At 39.5% G+C, this 26,369-nt stretch overlaps 5 protein-coding genes across 7 annotated transcripts in view; 2 read left to right on the top strand and 3 right to left on the bottom strand.

Moving 5' to 3' along the window:
- Positions 1 to 8,288, top strand: part of LOC122666013 (protein NETWORKED 1D-like) — a 15,752-nt gene extending 7,464 nt beyond the window's left edge. For both annotated transcript variants that reach the window (XM_043862136.1, XM_043862132.1), the window contains 3 exons: positions 1,386 to 1,978; positions 2,009 to 5,647; positions 6,858 to 8,288. In XM_043862136.1, the coding sequence (XP_043718071.1) occupies positions 1,386 to 1,978; positions 2,009 to 5,647; positions 6,858 to 8,075 (5,450 nt within the window). In that variant the 3' untranslated portion in view covers positions 8,076 to 8,288. The remainder of the gene's footprint in view (positions 1 to 1,385; positions 1,979 to 2,008; positions 5,648 to 6,857) is intronic.
- On the bottom strand, positions 1,352 to 20,365 carry LOC122666028 (40S ribosomal protein S3a-like). 2 transcript variants are annotated; one of them, XM_043862152.1, is made up of 8 exons: positions 20,224 to 20,342; positions 20,095 to 20,142; positions 19,892 to 19,997; positions 18,907 to 19,044; positions 18,631 to 18,816; positions 16,838 to 17,038; positions 15,498 to 15,615; positions 1,352 to 1,376 (listed from the first exon to the last, which is right to left on the bottom strand). In XM_043862152.1, exons 1-7 carry the CDS (start codon positions 20,232 to 20,234, stop codon positions 15,523 to 15,525), a joined length of 783 nt encoding a protein of 260 aa, XP_043718087.1. In that variant the 5' UTR covers positions 20,235 to 20,342; the 3' UTR covers positions 1,352 to 1,376; positions 15,498 to 15,522. The 2 variants fall into 2 exon arrangements, with proteins under 2 accessions (XP_043718087.1, XP_043718082.1); XM_043862147.1 differs by lacking the exon at positions 1,352 to 1,376 and having other exon boundaries at positions 15,342 to 15,615; positions 20,224 to 20,365.
- Positions 11,749 to 12,099, top strand: LOC122666043 (succinate dehydrogenase assembly factor 1, mitochondrial-like). Its single transcript, XM_043862160.1, has one exon. The coding sequence runs from the start codon at positions 11,779 to 11,781 to the stop codon at positions 12,076 to 12,078; it is 300 nt and encodes a 99-aa protein (XP_043718095.1). The 5' UTR covers positions 11,749 to 11,778; the 3' UTR covers positions 12,079 to 12,099.
- On the bottom strand, positions 17,528 to 26,369 carry LOC122666054. Its single transcript, XM_043862168.1, has 4 exons — positions 26,363 to 26,369; positions 22,890 to 22,893; positions 19,693 to 19,699; positions 17,528 to 17,922 (listed from the first exon to the last, which is right to left on the bottom strand). The coding sequence occupies exon 4, from the start codon at positions 17,883 to 17,885 to the stop codon at positions 17,622 to 17,624; it is 264 nt and encodes an 87-aa protein (XP_043718103.1). The 5' UTR covers positions 17,886 to 17,922; positions 19,693 to 19,699; positions 22,890 to 22,893; positions 26,363 to 26,369; the 3' UTR covers positions 17,528 to 17,621.
- LOC122666065 (multisubstrate pseudouridine synthase 7) overlaps positions 24,774 to 26,369 on the bottom strand; it is an 89,041-nt gene continuing 87,445 nt past the window's right edge. The window contains exons 17-20 of the mRNA XM_043862178.1: positions 25,949 to 25,986; positions 25,793 to 25,861; positions 25,342 to 25,696; positions 24,774 to 24,852 (exon numbers count right to left, since the gene is read on the bottom strand). Of these exons, the coding sequence (XP_043718113.1) occupies positions 24,823 to 24,852; positions 25,342 to 25,696; positions 25,793 to 25,861; positions 25,949 to 25,986 (492 nt within the window). The 3' untranslated portion in view covers positions 24,774 to 24,822. The remainder of the gene's footprint in view (positions 24,853 to 25,341; positions 25,697 to 25,792; positions 25,862 to 25,948; positions 25,987 to 26,369) is intronic.

The raw sequence follows: 26,369 nt of genomic DNA, 5'->3' as shown, positions 1-26,369 counted from the left end.
ACGACTCTCTCAACTTATCATGTATTGGAGTTACTCCTAGATTACCTCTAATAGTGTTCATTCCTTATTTTATATTTTCTAATTTTACCATTCATCTATCTCAATATTTTCATCTTTATTGAACCTAGGTATCAATTACCACTTCAAGGTGTCTTCTTACCATCAATTCTTACTACCGCACTTTCATTCTTATTTCTGCTAAAGTTACATCCACATACTCTGTTTTGTTCTGTGCTCTGTTCATCTTAAAACATACCATGAACCAAATATTGCAAAGGGTTCTATAAATGGGTCTGCTCTGTTTTGTTCTGAATGTGATTAGTGAGGTGGCAGACCTTGAGAGTATTGAAGTTCTATAAATGGGTCAGCTCTCTAAGTGAATGAGTAGGTCTGTACAACTTAACAAAGATGCAGGAAAAGAATTTCTAGACAATAAAGGGCTTTTTTTACACTGATTAAAATTTTTGTAATCTATCTACGGAAAACAAATGCTGGTGTTGATGGTTTGACATGATTTTATAGTGGATTATAATTATGGTCTGACCTTGTGAGGGCTTCATAATTCGGAATTTCTTGAATTGCAGACTGGTAAAATGTTGGTGGGCCTCATGTCAACTTTGGTGAGGGGTGGACTGACCTAGGTAGTGTGGCATAAGCAATAGAAAAGGCACACCCAACTCTCAAGATATATTTCGATAAATTACAAGGGATTGTAATTCAGTTGTCAATTCTAATCTGCTATTCTTCCTGAAAGTTTATTTGAGCCTGCCCCAGGGTGGACTGTCTTTCTTTCAACAAACTATACTTTCTTATTGATAACAATGAAAGAAGAAGCTGGAGCATATGGCTGGATACAGTTTTGCTTCTATTGATGAAATTTTCTTTTTTTAATCTGTTATAATGGAGGGAGGCCATTTTGGATCATTTTGAAAAGCTTCCATATGGGAAAGGCTGAAAAGAATGTTGGTTGATTTGGTGAGGAACCTTGTGGCTTGTTTTAATCATGAAATTGCGGGCAATATTTGCTGAGCTTAACTGGAAAGATGGGATGAGGTTGAGTCAAGTTAACTGAGGATGTTATTTAAAATACAAAAACTTTTCTCTACTGTTGGTTGGTCAAGTTAGGTTGTGACATGTCATTTCTTTTGATAAATGTAAGGGTGCAATTTTGTTGGTGGTTCATCAATGTAATTATGAGTATTTTCCCCTGAAGTTATATCATGGACCTTACATGTTTCTCAAGGGATCTGAGCACTTAGTTTTATGCTTCTTGAATCCATACTAAAGTTGCTTATGATCATGTATAATCTGTGGTTTCTTAGTTTTGTCTTTTCTGCTAAAGCATTTGTGGTTTGGCCACTGATTAAAGATGTGTACTTGAACAGATATGGATGCTAAGGTCAAAGCAATGATCAAGCTCATCGAAGAAGATGCAGATTCCTTTAAAGGGAGGGTAGAGATGTACTACAGAAAGCGTCCAGAACTTATGAAAATGATTGAGGAGTTCTACCGAGCATATCGTGCTTTGGCAGAAAGATATGACCATGCAACTGGGGCACTCCGTCAAGCCCATCGTACCATGGCTGAAGCATTTCCTGACCAAGTTCCCTTTGTGCTGGCTGACGATTCACCTGCAGGCTCTTCCACCACCGAGGCTGAGCCTCACACACCAAAGACACCACGTCCTATACGTGGACTGTATGAACCTGACGACTTGCACAAGGATGCTTTCGAGCTTTCCTCATCACAGTTGCATACCATGACAAGGAATGGAGGCTATTCTGAAGAATCTGATGCTGAAACAAGCAAAAGGGGGTTGAAACAGCTCAATGATATGCTTGGGTCAGGTGAAGTGTTGCCGAATCATGCAAAGGTTGCAGAAGTTAGGGTGAGAAAAGGCCTGAACTTCCAGGAGGTGGATGGGCAAGAACATAACTTCCATGATGGTGTGTTTCACTTGTCAACTGAGAACCAGAATCTGAAGACCCAAATTACATCAGAGTCTGACCGAGCAAGTAAAGCCGAGATGGAGGTTCAAAAACTTAAAGAGGCTCTTGCTAAATTGGAAGCTGAGAAGGATGCAGGCCTTCTTCACTACCAGCAAAGTATGGAGAAGATATCCCATTTAGAGACTGAAGTCTCAAGTGCCCAAGATAGTGCCAGAGGACTCCATGAACGAGCAAGTAAAGCAGAAACAGAAGTTCAAACCTTAAAAGAAATGCTTTCCAAACTAGAAACTGATATGGAAGCTGGGCTTCTTCAATACCATCAGTGTTTGGAGAGGATATCTAGTCTGGAGGTCAAAATTACTGATGCAGAAGATGGTGCCAAAAATCTTGACGAGCGAGCAGGAAAAGCTGAAACCGAAGCTGAAAACTTAAAGAAAGTCCTTGCCAGACTAGAAAATGAGAAGGAAGCTGCTCTTCTTCAATATAAGGAATGTTTAGAGACAATATCTAATTTGGAGAGCAAAATCTCTTCTGCCGAGGAGGAAGTAAAAAAGCTTAATGAGCGAGCTGAAAGGGCTGAAACTGAAGTCCAGACACTAAAGCAAGCACTTTCTAAATTAGAGGAACAAAAGGAAGCAGCTGCTCTTCAGTATAAGCAGTGGTTGGAGAGAATATCTATTCTGGAGAGTGAAGTAACTCATGCACAGGAGGAGGCCAGAAGACTTAACACTGAGATAGAAACAGGGGTAGCAAAACTACACAGCTCTGAAGAACATTGTCTTGTATTGGAGAGTATAAATCAAACTCTGCGGTCAGAGCTGGAAGCTTTTGTACGGAAGATGGGGATGCAAACTGAGGAACTTAAAGAGAAGCATGAAGAGTTGCAGAGATTCCACACTCGCATACAAGAAGAGCACGTGCACTTCTTGCAGGCGGATGCTGCTCTCAGAACCATGCAGAGTTTGCACTCCCAATCTCAGGAAGAGCAGAGAAATCTGGCAGTGGAGCTCCAAAAGACTGTTCAACTTTTGAAGGATGTGGAGCTTCAGAAGCAGGGTTTGGAGGACAGAGTCCAACAAATCAAGGAGGACAACAAGATCCTGGAGGACCAGAACTTATCGTCTGCCAGATCAATGAAGAGTCTGCAGGATGAGATCTTTGACTTGAAGGAGACAAAAGGAAAGCTTGAAGAGGAGGTTGAACTTCGCTTGGATCAAAGAAATGCTCTTCAACAAGAGATTTACTGTCTGAAAGAGGAAATAAATGACTTGAACCGGCACCTCCTGAGTATAATGGAGCAAGTTAAATCATTGGGTTTGAACCCCGAGTCCTTTGCTTCAGCTGTGAAGAACTTGCAGGATGAGAACTTAAAGCTGAAAGAAATTTGTCAGAGAGGCAGAGACGAAAAAGTAACTCTTTTGGAGAAGTTGGAAAACATGGAGAAACTTCTGGAGAAAAATGCTCTTTTAGAAAATTCCCTCTCAGATGTGACTGCTGAGTTAGAAGGATTGAGAGAGAAGGTGAAACTTTTAGATGCATCCTGCCAGTCTCTCCAAGAAGAAAAATCTGCTCTTGTTGCTGAGAAGGCTAGCCTGGTTTCCCAGTTAGAGATTATGGCTGAGAAAGTGGAAAAGCTCCTAGAGAGGAGCACATTACTTGAGAATTCCCTTTCTGATGCAGTTGCTGAACTGGAAGGGTCGAAGACAAAAGCGAAGATCTTAGAAGAATCTTGCCACTCTCTTGATAATGAAAAGTCTGCACTTCTTTCTGAAAAAGAATCTGTGGTCTCTCAGCTACAAAATGTTCAGCAAAGCCTGGCCGAACTAAAGAACAAATGCACACAATTAGAAGAAAAGTATTTTGGCCTGGAGAAGGAGAAAGAAACCACACTTTGTCAAGTTAAAGAGCTAAGTGTCTCCTTGAACCTAGAAAAACAAGAACGTGCAATTTTTTCTGAGTCAAGTGAAACTAGGTTAGCTGCTCTAGAAAAGCATATGCATGTCCTGCAAGAACAAGGTCTATGTAGGAAGAAAGAAATTGAGGAACAACTTGACAGATCCATGAACACTCAGGTTGAGATCTTCATCCTGCAGAAGTTTATCCGAGACATGGAAGAAAAGAATCTCTCTTTGTTTATCGAGTGTCAGAAACACTTTGAGGCTTCCAAGTTATCAGAGAAATTAGTTTCAGAACTGGAAGGAAAAAATCACAAACTGCATGTAGAAACAAAACTCCTGTCTGACCAAATTGAGAAGCTTAGAACAGGAATTATTGAGATCTTGAATTCCCTTGAAGTTGATACAGATTATGCAAGTCATGATAAGATCAGAGAGGATCAAATGCTACTGAAGAATATTTTAAGGAAAATTGAAGATGCAAATGGTTCTTTCTTGAAAGTTCAGGATGAGAAGCAACAGCTGTCATTTCAAAATTTGGTTCTGATTACTTTGCTAGAACAAATGAGACTGGAGACAGCACATCTTGAACGTGAAAGGAACACCCTTGATAAGGAGTTCAAACTCCGGATGGAGGAGCTTTTGGTTCTGCAAAATGAGAAACATAAACTTCTGGAGATGAATGTGCAGTTACAATCAGAAATCAGGATGGGAGAGCACCGGGAGGAGACACTAAAATCTGAAATGGAGAAGCTACAGGCTAAAATTTCAGATTTGAAGGAGGCTTACCTAGTATCCCAAAATGAAAATTTCAGATCGGTTGAAGAAAATGGAGTTTTGAGGAAGGAGTTGTCAGACACAAAGGAGGTGGCACACGTGCTAGAAGAGGAAATAAGTGTTCTTCTTGGTAAAACATTTGCTTTGGAAAATCTCTCCTTGATTTTTGAGGGCTGTAACACTGAGAAAGCTGTGAAACTGGAAGAGTTTAGCAAAGATCTGGACTGTCTTCGTGAAGTTAACAGTGGCCTCCAGGGTGGGATTAGAGTAATAGTGGAAAAGTTGGAAATAGTAGAGAGGGAAAAGCTGCATCTCAAGAAGTCTGCTGAGGAATTGGAGAATGAGATGAATGGAGTCAGGAATGTAAATGAGCAACTGCATCATCAAATCATGATGGGAAAGGATCTACTTTATCAGAAGGGAATGGAACTTTCAGTTGCAGAACAGAAGATCGGAGTTGCAGCAAGTGAGAACAAAATGTTATTTAGAGATGTTGAGGATCTGAAGAAGGAACTAAATGAATCTGAGGTGTTAAGACGGGAGCAAGAGAAGCACATCCTTGAGCTATCAGCAGATAAAAGCCGTCAGACGGTGGAGATTGGTTGCATTCATGAAGCAAATAGGAAGTTTGAATCTGAACTCAGCAAATTACGTGAGGAAACCATAAAACTTAAAAATGCAGAGAAATATTTTAGTTATGAGCTGCAAGAGAGAAGAAATGAAGTCATACTCCTAGAGGCTGATGCTGCAAAATTCTATGGAGACCTGCAGATGTCCAGTGTTCGCGAAGCTCTACTTGAACAGAAGGTTCATGAGCTTATTGGAGCATATGAGATCCTTGAACGTGAAAGTGCTTCAAAAACAGTAGAGATTGAACAGATGAATGGAAAACTTTCTGTTTTGGACGGTGAAAATGGAGGACTCAAAGCTGAGCTGGCTGCATATTTGCCTGTCATAGTTTCCTTGAGGGATAGTATCTCATCTCTTGAAGACCATGCTCTTTTGCAGACAAAGATGGAACCGACGGTAAGTTACTTTCTCTGCTTATGGTATAGACTAATTCCACTGTTCAGAAACTCATGGGTTGAATCCATGGTTCAGTTTGAGTTGTTCCAGCCCTAGCTATAATGAGGTCTCAAAATCTTGAGAGGCTATCTACCTTAAGTTTTAATAGACATCATTGAACACTTTATATTGACTGATATCTGCTGTTCAATGTTGGATTTGGACAGTGAAGAAAGAAAAGATAAAGGACACTATATGACTACTTACAAAACTGAGTGGATTCCCATGTATAGTCTGAGATTTAAAACAGTAGCATCACTAGGGTAGCAAAAATCTGGACTAATCAGGCTCCATATTGGATAATGTGGCATATCTCTGGCTATTTGGCCAACCCAGACCCAGTCGGAACTTGGATTCCAGACAAAGATATATGTCCATGTCCAACCTGGTTTGTCTAAAATGTCAAGTGAAGTGCATTATTAACTTCCCTCTTTATGTTGTTTTGAAGTATAATGAAGCAAGATCAATGCCAAAAAATGGTAGTTAGAACTTTTGAACTTGAAACCTAATGGATGTGACACAATTCTTACCAACCAGGTCAATACTCAATTATTACTTAAACAACTCATATATCTCAGTGTCTCAAATTTGGACAAAACTGGGTAAATTTGTCTGAATTGCCCAAGCTGGACACTCCCTACTTTTCAATTTGGACAAATAATTTCTGTCCAGACTAGCTTTAACCAAGTTAAACAATCAGTTAGATAGGTCAGTCAAAATTTTGGCTGGCAGTTGGCATTAGGATCCAGTTGATCACCCACTTGTTAAACCAATAGCGCATGATGGGCCTATAAGGCTCTAACATTCAAATATATTGTGAGAATTGTGTAGAAAATTCTTCCCCTCAGGTTCTCGTTTTCTGTTTTTCCTCATCCATATTACCTTGGATTACCTTGTATCTTCAATATGAATTAATAGAAAACATCAAAGGAAATGCCATGATATTGGAGCGTCTCTTTTCCTTTATGGTTTTAGTGTCTTCCAATATTATTACTAATTTTTGAAATTATTAGGTGGGTCATTACTTTTTGGGATTCTTAGTCCCAGCACCAATTGCCACTTAATGGAGCTTGTTCTAGCACTTTCAGTCTTTCTATGGTTCCACCTATATTTCATTTTTTTATTGTAGTGATCTTAACTGCATCATATAACTTCATGCACTTGTTTCCAGGATGTAGAATTGGAAAATCCATATCATGATAAGAGCCAAGGACTGATGAGTGGAGATCATTGTGCTGTGCTGCCAAATGGAGTTTCTGATTTGCAGGCATTGCTGAATAGGGTTAAAGCTATTGAGAAGATAGTGATGGAGAAGGAGAGGCTTGCAGTGCTGGAAAGCTTAGACAAAGACAAGCAAGTGGCTGTGAAGAAAGAGATCAAAGGGTTAAAATCTAGGACCAGCTCCCTGAAAGAAAAAGAAGTTCAAACAAGCAGGGATATTGTCTTGCAACTAGAAGGCCCTGAACTCAGGGATGAGTCAAATGATGGCCATCTACAGAAAACAGAACCCCAAATATCAAAGGTAAAGAATGTGCTACTGATGAAAGATATTCCACTTGATCATGTTTCTGAACAGTCATTCTGTGGCCATGGAGTTGGACAAAATGCCCTGGACGAGAAACGAAATGTTGAGACAGATGATGACATGCTTGAGATATGGGAAACTGTTGAACATGACTACAACCTAGATCTTACAGTTGACAAGGGACAGAAGCTGCCATCTGCACCTGCCAAGGGTGAGACTGGTGTAAAGGAACAGAAGAGTAAGCATCCCTTTTCAAAGTTGCAAGTTGAGAAGGAGTTGGGCGTTGACATACTAGAGGTATCTAGTAGGGGAACAGAGCCACATCAACAAGGGAACAGGAGGAAGATCCTAGAGAGACTTGCTTCTGATGCTCAGAAGTTGATGAATCTTTACATAACATTGGAAGAAGTAAAAAAGAAGGTGGAAATGTCGGGGAAGAGCAAAAATTCCAAGGATATTGAGTATGATACTGTGAAAGGGCAGTTACAGGAAGTTGAAGAGGCCATCATGCAGTTGTCTGATGTTAACAGCAAATTGACTAAGAGTGCTGAAGAGGGTTTCTTGTCCTCTGATGAAAAGTCTGTGTTGGAAATGGAGGAGACTAGAAACGTCCGAAGGAAGAGAGTCTCAGAACAAGCACGGCGAGTGTCTGAAAAGATTGGACGGTTGCAAGTTCAGTTGCAGAAAATCCAATTTGATTTGTTGAAGCTTGAGGAGTATAGAAGAAGCAAGGGACTACTAAAAGTCCCAGAAAGGAGGGTTCTCTTGAAGGACTATCTGTATGGCTATGGCGGTGGCAGAAGCAGCCCCAGGCGAAAGAAGGTTACATTTTGTGCTTGTGCCAGACCTTCAACAAAGAACTAGAGTGGTAAGCATATTCATGGTAAACTTTGTGAATTTTGATAAAACTTTCTATTGTTATTGTCTAAACTTTCATTCCTAGAGATGGCATTTACATCTAGAGATATGTTCCCCATTTTTTCCCGGGATGTTTGTAATTGTCTGCTCTAGTTAATAGAATTGTACATGCGGGGTCTGGTAATCAAAAGAAGATGCTCATATGAGCTCCTTTCCTTCTATACTGCATAATTTTGAGTTGCTTAATCATTCCAAGTTTCTCACCTTTGCCCAATGCATTTTGATCCTGTCTGGTTGCATCTTTATCATCAATAATAATCAACAATTTGGAGAAATCCCTCTCTGGGTTGTTTATGATGGGTTTCTTGTTAACAGTGTCAGCTTGGGACTTCTAGACATTAAAACTGTTAATTAGCAGGAAGAGAGGAAAGCCAAGGTGAAGGATTTATACATTATACATTGCGTGATAGTGGTATAACCCAAACAAAGAAAAAATGGAGGCTTTTGGACTTGGCAAATATAGATGATTCTGTTTGCGTCTGTCCAAAGAGAAACAAATTGAATGATTTTGGACGAGTGGGGCTGGATCAACTGTCCTTGTACCTTGTGTATATCAAGATTTCAAACACAATTCCTCTGCTTTTTAAGAATGTCGTGAAAATGATGTGGGAGAATGGGACAAATTTTTATTACTTAGGCAAGTAGTGCAAACCGTATAACAATGTGAATTGACCAATTTCTGTAACTTGAAGTTGGAGATCTTAGGGCTGATTTGGTATGATGTTGATTTCGATTTCAATTTTGGATTGATTTCATGAAATAGGCAATAAATAGAATTGTTTTGGTTGAATCAATTTGAAATATTTCAAGAATAAGAAATATATTTGTTAGTTCAATTTCTGAGAATAGATTCTCTATAATTCTTTGGGAGAAAGAGAGAGAGAGAGAGCTGGGAAGCATGGTGGTGGTGGCGGAGGGGCAGGGTTGGAAAGGTTGATGGTGGCAACGATGAAATAGGGTGATTTTGTTTTCATTTCATTTTAAACATGTCAATGGTACATTTATCCATGTTAGTAACACATGCTCATTAAAGGAACACAAAATATATTTGAAATTGATTTCAATTTCAATATTCAAAATTTAAAACAGGTCTCGGCTTTGGGCACAAATCCCTCCTAGGGTTTTAGTATATTCCAAAATACCTCTTGAGACTCATCCTTGCCCTCTCCCACTCCTCGACAAATGGGATTTTCCATTCACTGTGGGTGGAGGGAAACTCGGTCCTTTTTACTATTTCGGATTAAGTTGATTTCAATTATTCATGAATAAAGTGAAAAAATCATACTAAACATCATAATTTCAATTTATGACCTCTAAATTTCATAAGTTGAAACAGAAATCATACCAATACATCCCTTAATGTTGGATCGCCTTCTAGAAAATGATCAGGGAATTGCTTTTTAAATTTGAACAAAATCCACATAAAAGGGTAGAGGTTCTCAGACTAAGTGAGAAATCGTACAATCGAGAGGGTGGGAGATGGATTCGTTCGTTTTGGGAAACACATTTTCTCCAAGGGGAAAAAGTTTTAGTGTGGATCCTATGATTTAATATGTGAGGGTGTTGGTAGGAATCCCCAGATTCATCTCCATTTTATACATTTTTATAATTTTAGCCATCATTTATTAAAACTCTAGATCAAAGTTTGAATCACATTTCTTATTTATTTTGAGCTAATATTTGAAAACCATTGAGATAGATGTGCGATTCTCTATAACATGGACTAACCTATGTAACACTTCATTAGGCATAATGACTTCTAGATCGACCCATTTATTTCAACTATCTTTCAAAACTTTATCTTTTGATGGGTTTTCGAAAGGTCTAGTCCACCACATGACCATTTCCACTTGGATTGAAAATCAACTCAATTTATTGACCGGGACTTGGCCTACCTATACACACAAATTTTTACCCCACCTAATCAATCAATGGTAGCTATTTAGGTTATGGGTTGACGTTCTCTGCGGGAGAGCGTGGTTCCTATGTATGCACAAGGCTAATGAGAGAGTGCCCACTGGCATCATGGGGGCAGGATTTTTGTCTTTCATGGGAAGCGAGACACTCATTTTGCCCCCTTCTGTGTCTGGGAAGGACGGTACATTTCCCCACGGAGAACTTTTCTCGTTAGTTTATATATGAAGTCCTGCCTCTCAGTCAAGGATTTACTAATCGGATCCAATGGGCCAAGGCCTATCCAGCCCGAATCAATTCTACACGTAAACTAGGGTTAGGAAATTTTTACACCAATTCATACAAATTTTGGGTCGATTTTGATCGATTCCAATCCAAATCCTAATTCTAGTTTTTAACATTGACCTCAATCCATCCAGAAAAAACAGCACTCCTATTAGGGGAGTCAAAAGTTGGCCTCACAGTTTGGCCCGACTTGAACCGACCTCTTGAAGCCTGAGATTGGCCCGATTGATTACTAAATGTGTCAGGCTCAAGCACTGAACAATCAACAATTGGCTGTTCACAATGCAAGGTAGTGGCCCAATGGTCACTGATCGGAACCGACCAAATGTTGTGACCGACAAATAACAGATCATTTATAGCCCATTTAAGCCATTCAGCCCGATTATAGACCGCTTAAGAACTGTTTATGGCCCATTTAAGGAATGTTTATAGACCAATTAATCAATTAGCCCGTTAAAAGCCTGATCATCCCAATTACTTTTAGCTTGATCAAGGACCGGAAAACCGACCAACCAAATAGAAAAATGTCCATGCCCTAACCCAGGAGACCTGATAACCTAAACAGGCGGAAACGATGCAAAGCCTTAAATTGGTTAACACCAATTAGACTCAACTGAAACCGACCGGTTGACACCCCTAATTTGACTCGTATTCGAAAATAGTTTGCATTCTATGGTCTCAGTAGCAACAGCTGCTCCAGTCACTACTACCTCGAACACACATTCAATTCTCTTACGTATCACTGAAGTCTTGTTTTGTAATGGGAACAAATTAAACGCGTTCACAATCACAATTTAGTGGCCATCAAGCATGTCATGTGGCCAAACCCTAAACAACTAATCACAATAGCAAGCTTGGATCGGCTTGAGTTGACCTGAAAAATCCCCTAATGTGGAGGGTCGAACTGGAACCATGTGTTTAAAAGTCGGTGTGTTTGACTCGGAGATGGAGCAACTCATATAATCCTCGTTGACTTGTCTTATGCGAATCGGTTTTCGAAACTCGCAAGATCGACCAAGTATAGCGGGAACGGCTGAGTCGACGGCTTGTTGTGGATCCATACAAAATTAAATAAACCACCCCATCTTTTATGTTTTCTTCCCAGGCCCCAAATCGAGCGTTACCTCGCTGGCGAAGTTGCGCAATCCAGCACCAAGGTATGTCATCCGTCAATCTCTCTCTTTAGCTCGTTTCAAGCATTGAAACCCGTCTTTCTAGATCTTGACTGCTCCCTTCTCCATTTGTTTTATAGATTTGGAGACGAAGCTTCTCCTCAACCTCAACTTCAATGAATTTGTTCCGCTTGCATTTTTTCAAAAAAGAAAAAGAAAAAGTTTTGAAAATTCAATTCTGGTATTTTAAGTTTCTAATATCATCTGATTTCTATTGGGGAACAGGAAAAGATAATTAGAGACAAGATCGAGAGAGAGAGAAGAAGGGTTATTAAACGATGGGATCAAAGGGTGGTGTAGTAAAGCTATCAGGAATGCAGAAGCAGGTGTTGGCGTTGTACAGAGGGTTTCTGAGAGCAGCTCGTACCAAATCCCCCGAAGAGCGGAGTCGCATCGAATCGACCGTCTCCGGTGAGTTCCGCCGGAATGCCAGAATCGTGGATCGCAAGAACTTCATTTACATTGAATATCTGCTCCGTCGTGGCAGCAAGCAGCTCGATCAGCTCAAGAGCCGCGAGACCGTCGGATTGTCTTCTTTTAAGATCGCACCCAACTCTCAGTCCGACGAAAAAACCTAAGCTGTGTTTAGTTTCAAGAACTCAATCCTCTTGCTAATGACAATTACACCGCGACTTTTGATGTCACGGTTCAATCAAACCTCAGATTAAAATAACATTTGTTTCTCATTGCCTGTTTGTTTGGTTTTTTCTCGGCAACTTGCAGAATATGTAAAATGTAACTTCTTTATTTGTGATAAAAATCCTCTACAATACCGGTGGGGCGGCAGTGCACATTCGACGGTATGGCAGAGGCCATGTGTGCCATGTGTGCCACCTGGCCTCTGCTGTGCCGTCGGATGTGCACTGCTGCCCCGCCGGTATTGTAGAGGATCCTAGTCCCTTTATTTGGTACAGAAACGAAAAGAGAGAGAAGCTACTATACCCATGGTTTTAGTGCACGGTATTAGAATGGGTATCGGTCAATTCGAAATCGATGCGGTATCAGATTGGTATTGACAACGGATAAATTTGCCCCTGATCCTCCTTTAAAAATAGGTTTTTCATCCGATTTATCCCTTGTTTGTAGTGTCACTGATACAGTATTGGGATTGGCAAGGTGCAAAACCGGTATAGAAGGATCCGATATTAATACTTAGAACCGTGTCTATACCCCCTACAACAAAGACCACAATAACAACACGATGAGATGAGGTTGGTTCAGCTTCTTGTACGACCTTACCTGCCCAGATGGAATCCAAAAGAGTGAGTGGATTCCATCTAGGGCAACTAAGGTCTATGAGAATGGTTCTTGTACGAGAACCTGAGCTGCCCTGCGATGAGATAATCAATCGGTGGTAATATTGTATAGGAAAAAGGTTCTCTAAGATGGAGAGTTTGCTAACAGGATTTTGGTAGAGAGATACTGTTTGCAAACTCTCCATCTTAGAATTTGTTTCGGTGTACAAGAGAATTTTATAATGACAAATTTTACGTGTAAATTTTACATGTTGAAAAATTTTCAAACGTTTATTTGCAGGAGGTAACATATGATGTAAAATTTTTCTTGCTTTCGCTATAACCTTATACAAGCTGCAATGCAATTGATGGTTTAGCTATTTTATCAAACACTTGATGTGCACGCTTCACATCCACTCGCACCACGGTAATGAGATTAGGTATTTAATTCTGCTGTCAGAAGCTCAAGCCCATGGGCTATCTCATACTCTTGTTCCTTTTTGAACTTGCACTCGCTGCTGAACACAACGTACACAACTGAATTAGATTTCTGTCCGTCTAGCCACCTGAATAGAAAGGGTTATTCATCCATCTAATGTTGCTGGTATGATCTATGAAATTGAGATCCCGGGGCAAATACAAGAACGTGTGCAACAGATCTAACCACTGCAAGGCACCAATCAATCAAAGGTTTAAAACAAACCGAAAATGACTAACCATCTTGAGTAACAAAGGGTACTTAGAATCTCTGGAATTGATGAACCAGTCCCAATCGCCAACCTCCTTCAAGGGGGTAATCAGAGGCACTAAGATTGAGTAACGAGAGGGTAATCAGAGTCTCTACAAATGACAAACCACAGCAATCAGAACACAATGTGGAGCATCAAGCATGTTAGAGACCATGGTGGGACCCTTGTAGGTGATGAGATTGGCCTTGGTGATCAATTGGATGTTACCCGCGGAAGCGAGGACCCAATGTTTACTGAGCAAGTCGATGAGCTCAATGCGTTCTGATGAAATTAATGCGTTCCTTGGGAGTCGAATCGAGGTCGAGATGGACCACGTAAAGGTTGAGAGGGTTGAAGAGAGCAAGGACGGTGCATTTGAGCATCTCATTGACGCCAGAGGAGCCAGAGATGGGGTAGGCCAGGTGGATGGAGGGACGGAAGAGACAGGGAGAGGACATAGCTTGGACTCAAAGATGATGCCGCAGGAGGCAGTAGTGGAGCAATAGAGATGGAAGAGGAGAGCACCATATGGGCAGGTGAGGGTTGTGAGGAAGAGAAGGAAGAGCCAAACCAATGAGCCATCCATTTCCATTCTTCAGTTGCAACTAGGGCTGTAAACGGATTGGATTCGGCTCGGATAGTGCTATATCCGCATCCGCATCCGATTAGCTATCAGACGGATTCGAATAGTGCAAAACGGATACGGACACGGATATGGATCGGATATTTTATCCGTTTACATGTAAATATAGCCTATCCGTATCCGCATCCGTTTAGCTTTCGGACGGATTCGAATGGTGCTAAACAGATACGAACACTAATACGAAAACGAATTTCGGCTATTCATTTATACCCCTAGTTGCAACTCTGGTTCTCAAAGAGATGCTAACACCCAAAAAGTGTTGAGTGAAATCACAAGAGACAATTGCGGGGAAAATTTTATGTCAATTTTTGCTGTAAAATTTGTCGACCCTTTTTTTGGATAAAATGTAGGGCTAAAATGTATTGTACGATAAAATTTAAATTAATAAATATTGGGAAGCAATTTTCTGTCCGGGAGTGTGGCCTACACCAGCACTCCCATATGTCTTTCTCTTCTTAAAACGAAGGGATAGACATAGGGAGGAGAGAGATACTCATGAGAGTGCTGGCATAGGCCACACTCCCGGACAAAGAACTTTCTCACATAAATATTTTAAAGTTTTCAAAACAAACATTGGCAAATTTAATTTTATGGTAAAATTTTTGGGAAAAAGATCTGTCCGGGAGTGTGGCCTACGCCAACACTCCCATGAGTCTCTCTCTCTCTCCTCCCCATGTGAAAAAACACCTTTGCCACCTTATTTTAAGGAGAGAGAGACTCATGGGAGTGCTGACGTAGGATACACTCCCAACAGAAAACTGCTTCCCAAAATTTTTTATTTGGACCTATTTTATATCGAAACAAACAGAGCATGTATGCAACTCGCTGGAAAGGGTTCCAGTGACATTAAGCAATGGATACCCTGATTAAGCAGCTAAATCTGCAGTCAGATATTACAAGTACATTACACATTTGATCTTTTGCCCAAACTCAAAACTTTAAAAAGTAGCTTAGCTCATCCACGAAGATGTCGCAAAGCTCGTGCTGGACCAGCACAAACGGGCGGTTTGCATCTACCATGCAAGAGCTCACACGTTTTTGGTACTTAGGTAAAGTAGATAGCAACCAATTTAGCGCACAGCTCAGTTCTAAGAGTTGAAATATAAAGTGAAAACATAAGTCCACCGCATGGTAGACGGCCTTGATGGACAAATAACACCATGTTCCAAAACCCAAAAAACAAAAAAATAAAATAGAATGGCAGGAATAGTGGCACCTGCTGCATGGAGAGACACTACCGAAACTACAAGATTAATATATTGGGAGGCAAAAACCATGTTCCTTTTAATGAAAATCAATCAACCGTCTCAATCTAAAGCCAAAATCCTTGTCTGGTGAGGTTTCTCGATTACTCTACGGATACATGAGACTTCCAAAATTAAATAAATGACAAAAAAAAGGATGAAAAACCTCCATTTAAGCTCCAACTACCTCAGTTTCCTCTGCCGTTGGTTCCTCTGCCGGCCTGTCAACCTTCACACCAACATCCTCCGAGTAATCTCCATGAACCTGCAACCATTGTCCCAAATGACCAAATTATTAAAGAATTTTCAAACAATAAAATTATGAAACACAGCAAAAAAGCACACAATTAATTTCTCTCGTAGAAGGGTGTCACCTCTTGGGAAACACCCCAATGTATCTTTGAAATTTGTCGTGTTCTAGCCCAAAAAGATACAAAGGTCATTCAGTTCTTTGACCCCAATTAGAACTCAATAACGCAAGTAGGACTGCCTTTGAAGAGTAGTTCACTGATCACTTGCACAATTTATAGTTCAACTCATTCCCCAAGAAGAGAAATAATTATGATTGATGCTAAGACTAAATTGTACATTACAGGTTTCAAGAGATAGATATAGATATATCTGCCCAAGAAACAACAATAAAAAAAAAAACTCAGCCTTATCCCAACTTAATGGGGTCGGCTATATGTATCCAAAGTCCAAACAGAACAAAGTATGGAAAACAGGGGCTTAAAAAAAGAGGTCTGCTTAAATGGAAAGAGGAAAGAGGAGGACCGCCTAGTAAGTCAGGAAAATCTCAGCTAAATGGAGTATGCTACATAGATCTTTGCCTTCCAATATGCTAGACTATGCATCTCCTTCCTCACAACTTCTCCTATGGTCATTTTAGGCCTACTCCTAGCTCTTTTAGCTACTTCAATAGGGATCACATAACTCCTCCTTACTAGGGCGTCCTTAGGCCTCCATTGAATGTGGCCATAACACCTCAAACGACTCTCTTGGAACTTGTAATTGATCGGGACAACTCCCAAGTCAGCTCTAATATGCTCATTTCTTACTTTATCGTTCCTAGAAAACCAAACACTAGAACTCAGGGCCTGATCAAGACCAGTTAGTTATGCATACATAACAACATGCAGAGGTTCATGGAACAATTCAGACACAGCAGATTCAGTACCTTCTAAGTATTGAATCCAAGGAGAGTGGGCATGGACAGCCAGACAATATACCTAATAGGAAGCCCAACTATTGGCAATGACAGTAGGCACTGGGATTTTCTAATCTCATACAATAACAGATGCAAGAACTGTACACTTTGGCAAGCTGGAACTGTTAATGGTTAAGGAAAAAAAAATTTCTTGAGTTGGATGACAACAATAAGGAAGCCCTACAAGGCGGAAAAAAGATAAATCTGTTTAAAGGCTACAAGAAACAATACTGATCTCCAAAATTGGGTGAAAACAAAGGAAGTTAAAAGTAACACTTGCCTCCATCAACTTGCCAAGATCAAACTTGGGAGCCTTCAATATCTTGACTTTCCGAATGAAGACATTCTGTAGAGGATAAATGCTGGAGGTGGCCTTCTCAATCTCCTTCCCAATCATCTCTGGGATGAACTTCTGTACCAACTCTTTCAAGTCACATGAGGTTGCTTGGTTTACCATAATCTCTGTCATCTTACGGCGAATCTGATACCACAAAATAAAAAACTGGTTAAAATTACACATTCTCAACCAAAACTCAGTTGACCCAAACGGGAATTAATACAGTTTGCATAGTACAAGCACAGCAAATAACCTAAAAAGCAATGAACACAAAAAACAAATGGGAAAATTTCACGGACACCCCCTTTAAGTATTCAATATGTCATGGGCTTACCAAACTTGGTCAAAATGGCAATCTTCCCCCTCACGTTAAGCAAGGTTACCACCCAAAGTTAAAAGGTCAATTTTACCCTCTTAGTTATTTAAATAAAAAATGGGTAAATGACACTTAAGGTACCTAATGTTTGATAAAATTATAAGTTAGGTACCCAATGTTTGACAAATTACGTTTAAGGTACCATCACCATTCACCAATGCTGCCACCGCCGCCACCACCACACCCTTGTCTTCCCGCACGACCACCACCACCCCACCACCTGCTGCTACGGCCCGCTTCCTCGTCTTCCATAATCAAATCAAGGTTCTCTCAATTAGTATTTACAGAATGGACGAAATAGGAGTAATACAGCTCTGGAGTAGAGAGATTTGGAGCGCCTCAATTGGAACCCTAACAACTCAAGTACATAACTTTTCTGAGAGATTCTTCCGATTGCTTCATTTTTTCATCGCTCGGAACCATCTTCTTAGACATCGTTATTGTAGAAGAGGAAGAAGAGAGAAATCTGTTGGTCTGGGAAAGAGATCCGCAATTGTTCCTGGCGTGTTGGAGGGATCTGAAGGTGTAATTCCATCTACAGAACCCTTGATCCTTCATTGCTTCTACAGCCCCAACGCTTGCAGCCACGATCCAAGCTCTGCTTGTCAAACTCATTTTCTGTTCTTCGCCACTCGCTACTGTTATTGCTTCTCTTTGAATCTCAAGAATCAAGTAGAAGAGATGGATTGTGAACCTGTGAGAAAGCAGATTAAAATGAACTTGAAAGAGTAAGGTAGACACAGAAACTATAAATAGGACAGGATCACTGAAACTGAGTTTAACCCATGGGCCTTTTTGCCAATGGTTTCGGAATTCAGATAGCCATTGCTTCATCTTACACTCTTACCCATCTAATTAGAGGAGCACACCATGGCCCACACACCATGCAAGTGGGATGGATGGCAAAACTTGGTGTCCACTGCCCATCATGACACGCAGTAACGCAGATGTTCTTGAATCGGTGGTGGTCAGAGGTTGCAGCGGTGGAGCAGAAAGAAACGAAGAAGAAGAAGAAGAAGAAATGGTGGGTCCCATGAAGAGAATGGTTTGTATTTGGGATTTTACTCTTAAGGGTATTATGGGGATTTCACAGGTAAGGGTAATTTTGCCATTTAAAAAAAGTTAACAGACACTTAACTGCAGAGACTAATGGAGTGGACTAAGTTGAAATAAAGTCATAAAATAGGGGGTGTCTCTGACATTTTGACCAAGTTTGGTAATTCCGTGACATATTGAATACTTAGAGGGGGTGTTTGTGAAATTTTCCCAAAACAAATTACATCATTATGCAAAAATACCATGTAATGAACAATACAACCCATTGAAGCGGAGAAAAAGAAAACATAAAAATCAATTTCACCTGGCGGATCTGGCTTGTCTGAGCATAACAAGTTCGCTTAACCTGGTTTGGTCTCCGCTTTGTGAATCCAATGCAGAACAACCTTAAAGTGTAGTTGTCTGTAGTCTTCACATCTACATGCGCCTCAATCAAAGTCTGCCACTTACGCACCAGAGACCTTAACTTGTCTGTCGTAAAATTCATCCCCTGAGCGATCCTTATTGCATTAGTACCTTTCCATTTTTCTTCATAAAATAATTTAACAATTGTTGAAAAACTTAAGTGTCCTGAATTTACCCAGAAGTTAGTGAGGACATTTTTTCCTTGCACATCCTCAGCTCTCAATCGGATCTTCCTGTAAGACTGATCCTCATCATTCTGAAGATCTGCAAGGCAAATCTCAAATACTCTGTGCTTGAGACCCTCAGATGCAATCTGTGAGATAACAAAATCATTTAAATTTAGTTCGTTCTAATCACATATATGCCAAAAATTCTTTTTCACAAAAATAACAATAAATCAAAATTAAATATCACAAGGAAAAAATAGCCCTGTACTGGAGGATAAGGGTTTGGCTAACACATACTATTATGCTTCTTTGCAAAACGTAAAATAAATCACTTGGTTCACATTCCCGAGTACTTCTAAAGTCAAAATAGTCCATCCATCAACATGCCAAACAGCAGCACCATTAAGAAGCATATAGCATGAAACAGATGCTTCAAAATAAATTAAATGGTCCCTTCCACAAAAAGCACCAAAACTAGCTCGAACACACTACAAGGAGATGTAGATACAAATGTGGAGCAACAAAATGCTGGATAGGAAAAGAAACGAATGATGGAATTATGAAACTGGTAAAATTTTGATTCATCATTTATTTCCAATTATACCCAGCAATGCTAGCCTAAATTTCTGGTACCTGTAATGCATCTCAAATCAAAGTTTCATAACTCCCATTATACTTATTGCAACCAAGCTAGTATTGACTATTATCAACGATGGCAACTCAGAAAGTAGAACATCTTTTATCTCCCTAAACATCATACATCATACACATTGCATCACCTTACGTCATCACACACTGAGACTAATAACTGGAACTAAAGATTTCTAGTAACTAACACTTCCACAAACAGCTGCATTACGTAATACCATCATTTCCAAATAAACCGACCCTAAAGTTCTGATTCTGGTACGCCGATTCATACAAATGATAGAGAGTTTGGATAATATATCCCACATGAATTTAATGGTTGAGACAAAAACGAAAATTCATGACCTTGGTCCCCTGCGTTCTTGAAACAAGGGTCTTCCCAATATTTCTGTTGTTGAAGATGGAAGGAGCCTTGATATCATACCAATCCTTCTTAGCGAAGGGATCAACCCTATAAAATATGAATTGAAACATACTACTATCAGCATTTTAAAAAAAAATGGGACAAAGATCTACACTGAGCGTTGCTATGGTTTCAATGAACTCACGCCTTCTTCTTCCCTCCTTTCTTTCCCTTCGATATTCTCTTATTCTTCCTGTAGAACAAGAACAAGCAAAGTTAGTAGCCTTGAACAAATACTGCAGAAGAGAAACAGAGAGAGAGAGAGACGACGTACCCAACAGCCATTGTCGACGGAGATAAGGTAACTAGGGTAGCTTCTTCAAAGGCAGAGCGCACAGTCCACTCTTAGAAGTGAGAAAAAAAAAAAAAAACCCTAACCCCTCTCGCCCGTGACATTGCAAAATGAATCGATTTTAAATAGGTCACAGCCGTAAACTACAAAAAAGCCCGTCAACGAAATGACCAAAATAGTCTTTTCATTGCAGTGAAATGGCAAGGGGGCCGATGAAGTGTTTGGGACCCACCTATTCTGTTAAACCAAGACAAACAACAGGTTGGTTCGGGCATGGTTCAAGTTCACGGGTATCAGCCGATTCTAGGATTCGTGTTTTTATTCTTAAAACAACATTGATCATTAATGGTCAATCTCGATTATATTTCCACTGCCATCCATGGCACCTTCCTTATATTTTTAGTATTTTACATTCCTCAACATTTAAATATTCCTATATGCAAAAGGGAAAAAGTTTTCCTACACCCGTGGTGTAAGGTGTAGGGTTCAGGCATCATCCTAGGGTTCTTAAACATCCCTTATTGGACAAAGTCAATAATATCCTCTTCATGTTGCATGATCCTTCTCACCCATCCGAAAAGCTGCGTTCAAGGGACTCTCTATCACAGTGGCTTAAGGACTTGATCCAAGAAAAAATTGACAAAACACGTATTAACTTTTTTTAAATCTTCTAACACCTATTATAGGGGAGAGGGGAGGGGAGGGGTGGGGGGAACTCAAGAAGTCTTACCTTGGCAATCCTTTTCCAAACTGCATGAAAAGGCTCTGCTAATCACATCGTTAATTGAATGGGAAGCCTCTCATTGACTTGTCAACATTGTTAGGCCTTTAGCCCTCTCATTTTTGGCAATTAAATCGAAGTCTCCTTCAAACTCTAATAGCTTTCAAAATCTTGCTCCCTTGTTTGCTTGCCAATCATTGAAGATATTAAGAATGTCTCTCTTTTGATTAATACTCTTTTTTTATGTATTCCAAGGTATATCAACTCCATAGCTAATACATTGACTAGGAAAGCTTTGTCAGTTACATGTCTGACTGTTTGGCCTGTCTGCACTCCCTGACTCCTTCTCCTACGTGAAGGAGAAGCGCCCGGTGACTCATGCTCCTTTTATCAATAAATTATCTTTTCACAAAAATAAAAAATCTTACACATCCATGTGGGATAAGAATGCAAGTATAGCAAAATTTAAGCTCAAGTTTGAACCAAAATGAACAGCATTGAGGCAAACTCGTGCTCAGGCTCAGTTTTGTACAAAATTTATCAGTTCCGCAACCCTGACCCAACCAGCTTGAACCCCATAGTTGTGGAATCTGTAAGAGTTTTTCTACCACAAATCATTGATTTGGTTAGCAAGCCAGCCCCACAGTAGGAAAAAAATGATAAACTTCAGCTTAATTATGTGAGCATCATGAACATGATAAGCCAATCACCGGTTGGGGAAAAAAATTGTATTTTCATTTTCCTTATTTTAGAGGTCCTAGACACCTAGACAAAAAAAATACGAGTGACATGTCCATACGCTTGTCCCAAACCATAAAGTCGCACTTTCTTGGATCCAAGGCGACAGAAGTCACAGAACGCCTTGAACATCCAAGTGTTGCCTTTGCCCATGTGACAACATGCTTTATATTATATCAGTTTTTTGACAATTCACAAGTTTATATTAATATATGTTTATTAATAAGCTTAGATTATAAATATATATAATTTTTATTTTTAGATCATTATTAGCATAATTATATCATTCCGGGAGTATGGCCTATGCCAGTACTCCCATGAGTCAATCTCTCTCCTCTTCATGTGAAAGAAACTCTGCACCCTTGTTTTGAAGAGGAGAGAGAGAGACAAATGAGAAGGCCGGCAAAGCCACACTCTTAGACAGAAAACTACTTCCCTAAACATACAATTATCATTACTGAATTATATATATCACACATAGAGCACTTAGGCAGGCACCTATCGCTTAGGCGCCCCTCTAATGCCTTGTGTCTCCTTGACAACGATGTCCCTAACATATTCTCTGAGGTTTATAGCAAAGCCCAAACTTTGGCAGCTGTTGTTAAAAGTGCCCATAAACACAAATGACTATCAAAACCGGACAGATCAAAATATATTCGCTAGTGTTCCAGCATGCGCAACATATGACTTGACCAGTTAATTGTTCTAGTCATGTTGTACAAATTTCGCTTTTCTTTTACCTCTCATGGGGATTATGTATTACAGCAACCAATCCATGTAGGTGTATGCTACGGCAGACACTCCCAGACCAAGTTCAGTACAAAGAAAATAGCAGCAATAGCTGACACCAAAAGTTCCATAAACCCCGAAGCAAAAGTACATTGCAGGAACCTGAAAACACAGCAGAATAAATAACAATGAAATGCAAAATAGAAGACAGGAGATCATGAAATGGATAACAAAATTAAATGCAACTTAGTTTTTCATGACAAAGAAAAGGTAAAGAAGAAAAATGTAGAGAAAATTTCCATTGAGTTTTACTCTCTGTCATAGAATCCAACAGACACATTTTCTTTGAAGTATGCATAAGGATCAAGGATATTGTGAGATATTTTTTATAGAAAAGAAGCAAAGAGTCCTATTTTTTTTTTTAAAGATTTTACTTTTATAATGTAGTTTAAATTATCACAATTCTTAAAAAGGCACCATTGCTTGGATCATCATGAAATATTCTGCCATAAAAGACTTGTCTACCAAAGCAATATACCATGATTTTCATTGTCATCGAGTGCTCTATATTCTTCATGATAAACAGAAGAATTAAATGACTCTAATCATCCAACCCTGAATTTTTTATATTATTATAATAATTATAATTATTATTATCATCATCACCTACAACCTTTATCAAGTTATCAGAAATCATCCAAACATTCAACAGTTCAGTTGACAATTACTATAATTGTTAGCATAGAATATCTGGAATGACACATACAAGAATGGCCAACTCCACTAGTGTATCAGTATCACTGTGCCATTTGCTGAGTGTTATACCCTACAAAAAGGATCTTGATACTTCATATGTTTCATTACTCGAAAGACACGTACAAACAAGCACTCTTTCCCCCTCATTTTTCAATGCCAATTCTAATTTTTCCAATGCACAGAAACACACATTCCTTGTGCAGGTTGCAATTACTGAAAGTACCAGACGTCATTGATCTGAATGAGCAGGCCAATAATCGCATTCCATGGAGATCCACCAAAGTACTATGGCCCTAAATAGTAGTAATCTGAGCTTTGTTTCCATTGATTGTAAAATGGTTTTATAAATGAAAGAAATAGCTGAAATAGAATTGCTTCAAGAAGTGGTTGCAGCATTGCACTGTAAGTCATGAGTTCAAGATCACCAAGGATTGCCTCATACAAAACTAATATTACATTGTACCAATCATAGTACTAAATCTCGTTTCGTTTTGGTGTTTCTGTCTGATCGAAATTTCTGAAATACCAAAATTTCGTCGAAACATGATATTTTTTCTTTGGGTTTAAAATGCCAAAAATGACCGAGATTTCTGAAATTTCCAAAACGAAATGACCAAAATTACCGAGATTTCCTAAATTTCCGAAACAAGATGACCGAAATTTCCGAAATTTCACCCAAATTTCTGAAATATTTGAAATATTACATTTTCCAATTCGATGTTGCATTTCGTTTCGACTCGACCGAGATACTTGAAATTCTCGAAATCTCGACCGAGACAAAATGAGTTTTAGTACTATGGTACCAATGAGACCGCCTAGGATCAAGTTTGCCACATACAATGCTAGTATTACATTATACCAGCTTGTAGGCGGTTACATCCCATCTTTCCCTGTACTGGCTAATATTACATTATACTGTTTTGGCCATTATACAGCATGCCTTCTTATCTATCTAAACTCCGCCTACCGCCTCCCCCAACCTGAAAAAAAGCTTTCTTCCCACAACATACTAAATGAAAATCCCCATCAATTGGAGAGGGAGAGGAAGAGGGGGGGGGGGGGGGAAGAGGGAGAGTCAGGACAGACAAAAATAATCACCACCTGATCTACTAGTGTGACATGCATGAAGATTGGAGCCACTATGTCCAATCCCCAACATGCATGCTAGAGCCGAGAGGTACATATGCAAATGATTAATCTGGTGAAAATCCTGAATAAAGTACACCTATTTAGTCTCTTGTCTATGCTTCTTTAATTTAACAATGACACTCTTGACTTTGAATTTAATGGTACACAGGTTGGTATCCCTCAGATTACCACATGGAACTTGGAGACTGTTCAAAATACTCATTTGAGTGGTAAAAAGGCAGGCCTCGAATTGACAGAACATAGAGCAAACTAAATGATGAAGCCTTGGAGATGAGTCCATTAGACATCAAACTATTAGTATGTTTATTTGTAGTTTTTTTTTAGCAGTGAGTTACTGGTATTAGACCGTTCAGATCCTTATGGGAGAAGAGTACATCTTACTTGCATTTCTCAGATCATCCCTCGTTCTTCATATGTTGCTACCTTTTCTTTTCTTTCTCCCAGAAAATCCACTTATAAAATTCCAGATATCCTACATCTTCATGACTTCATTGGTTCAAGGTTTTATGAAAAGCCACCTGCATTCACATGGAACAGAAGACTGTTACCCAGGCCTATGTGTCATGTAAGGATCAATGCCATTAGTATATCTAGTCCAAGAAACTTTTTACCCCACCAGGAAGAATAGGACTTAAAAATATCAAAATTGAAAGAAGAAGGAATAATTTGCCTATATGCTAAAATGGATAAAGCTGCAGAGTGATCGCAAAGAAGTTGGCCAAGCCTTCAGATAAATCCTCTAATTTTTCTCCGGACTGCTAACCTTTGCAAAATGCCTAAATTAAACCTGCCCATTAGGAGGTAGTTCCTTACAACATGTACTTGCATTCTCCACAGTTTATTACATGATAAGATACCAGCACGCTTATTGTTCAATAAGCATGCTGACATGTCAAACAGATAGGTCCTTTACTACAATGATTTCACAGAACCAAGTGTCTGGGCTATGATATTCGGAAACAGATATCAAAAAGAAGTGCAAAGATTATATGATAGAGAATACATACAGATGTTGATGCCTTCAACAGCTCCCTTACGGCCATTGTAGCATAGCAAGATGAGGGAAGAGTGAAGCTAAATTTGAGAGCCATTTGTGGTTCCTGAGTATCAGAACTATCAATTGAATTGGCTTCTGGCAGACCCAACTCTTTCTCATCATCAGCCATGTTGTTAAATTCCAGTGACTTTATTTGTTTTTCAGCATTCTCTGATGAGTTCTCACAGTTCACAGAGAGTACTTTGGGCTCATCTGCATCAGTTAAACCCTCTTCTCCAATTATGTTTGCAGGTCTAAATTTTGCAATAATGTCCAAATCAGTCTCCGCAAGGGGTAGATTGATATCTGTGTAGTGGAGCAGTTCCCTTCAACAAATAAAACAAAAGGCATCAGTTTACAAACTTAAAATGATCCAGACCCAATCACCAGTCCTAAACCAGTACAAGGGATCAGTTATTTACCATTCAAAATCAATAGGCTTCTGAATTACCCGTCTATAACCACCAGTCATACTGGTTATCGAGAATTCCCTGATATGAGCAGGCACACATTAATTCCAGTTAGCATAAAAACTGAGTAGATGCTATAAATTAACAAGACAGACTTCACTAACTTACTTGATATTGTGTGCACACTCAGTCAAGCTGATACCATCCTGGATTGCGCATGCAAAGGAATGAATTTATACAATGATAAGAGCATTCATGACAAATAAAATAAGAAGATAATTAGTTTCATATATAAACCATTCAGTGCCCAAGTTCACTGTAACTATATGATGCGATCGATTGCGTAAGCCTTGTGGTAGCAACGGCACCAGAGAAAGTATAAAGTATATAGAAAAGGCAATTCTTTTCTATTACTTTAGTACTAGTTAATGATCTCAGCTCGGCAAGACATTTCTTCTGTGATGAACTATTGGCACTAGTCCTAGATTTTGTCTCTATAGACCAAGGAGGAAGGGGGACTCAGAAGGAAGAGGATTGTACCATGAGAGAAGCAAGGAGGTCAACTTGTTTCAAATATACAACATGGATT

Source organism: Telopea speciosissima, chromosome 1 (assembly GCF_018873765.1).
Source record: "Telopea speciosissima isolate NSW1024214 ecotype Mountain lineage chromosome 1, Tspe_v1, whole genome shotgun sequence".
Lineage (NCBI taxonomy): Eukaryota > Viridiplantae > Streptophyta > Magnoliopsida > Proteales > Proteaceae > Telopea > Telopea speciosissima.
The sequence above is the reverse complement of the archived record's forward strand: the minus strand, read 5'-3'. Positions and strand labels throughout refer to the sequence as shown.

Bases quoted from the DNA above. Each gene is read 5' to 3' on its own strand.
- LOC122666043 (XM_043862160.1), top strand. From the start codon at position 11,779: ATGGGATCAAAGGGTGGTGTAGTAAAGCTATCAGGAATGCAGAAGCAG.
- LOC122666054 (XM_043862168.1), bottom strand. From the start codon at position 17,885: ATGAGTTTGACAAGCAGAGCTTGGATCGTGGCTGCAAGCGTTGGGGCT.
- LOC122666028 (XM_043862147.1), bottom strand. The intron at 19,045-19,891 runs GTCATGAATTTT...GTTATCTCACAG, and splicing joins CAAGAACGCAGGGGACCAAG to ATTGCATCTGAGGGTCTCAA. The intron at 18,817-18,906 runs GTAAATTCAGGA...AGGATCGCTCAG, and splicing joins ATGTCCTCACTAACTTCTGG to GGGATGAATTTTACGACAGA.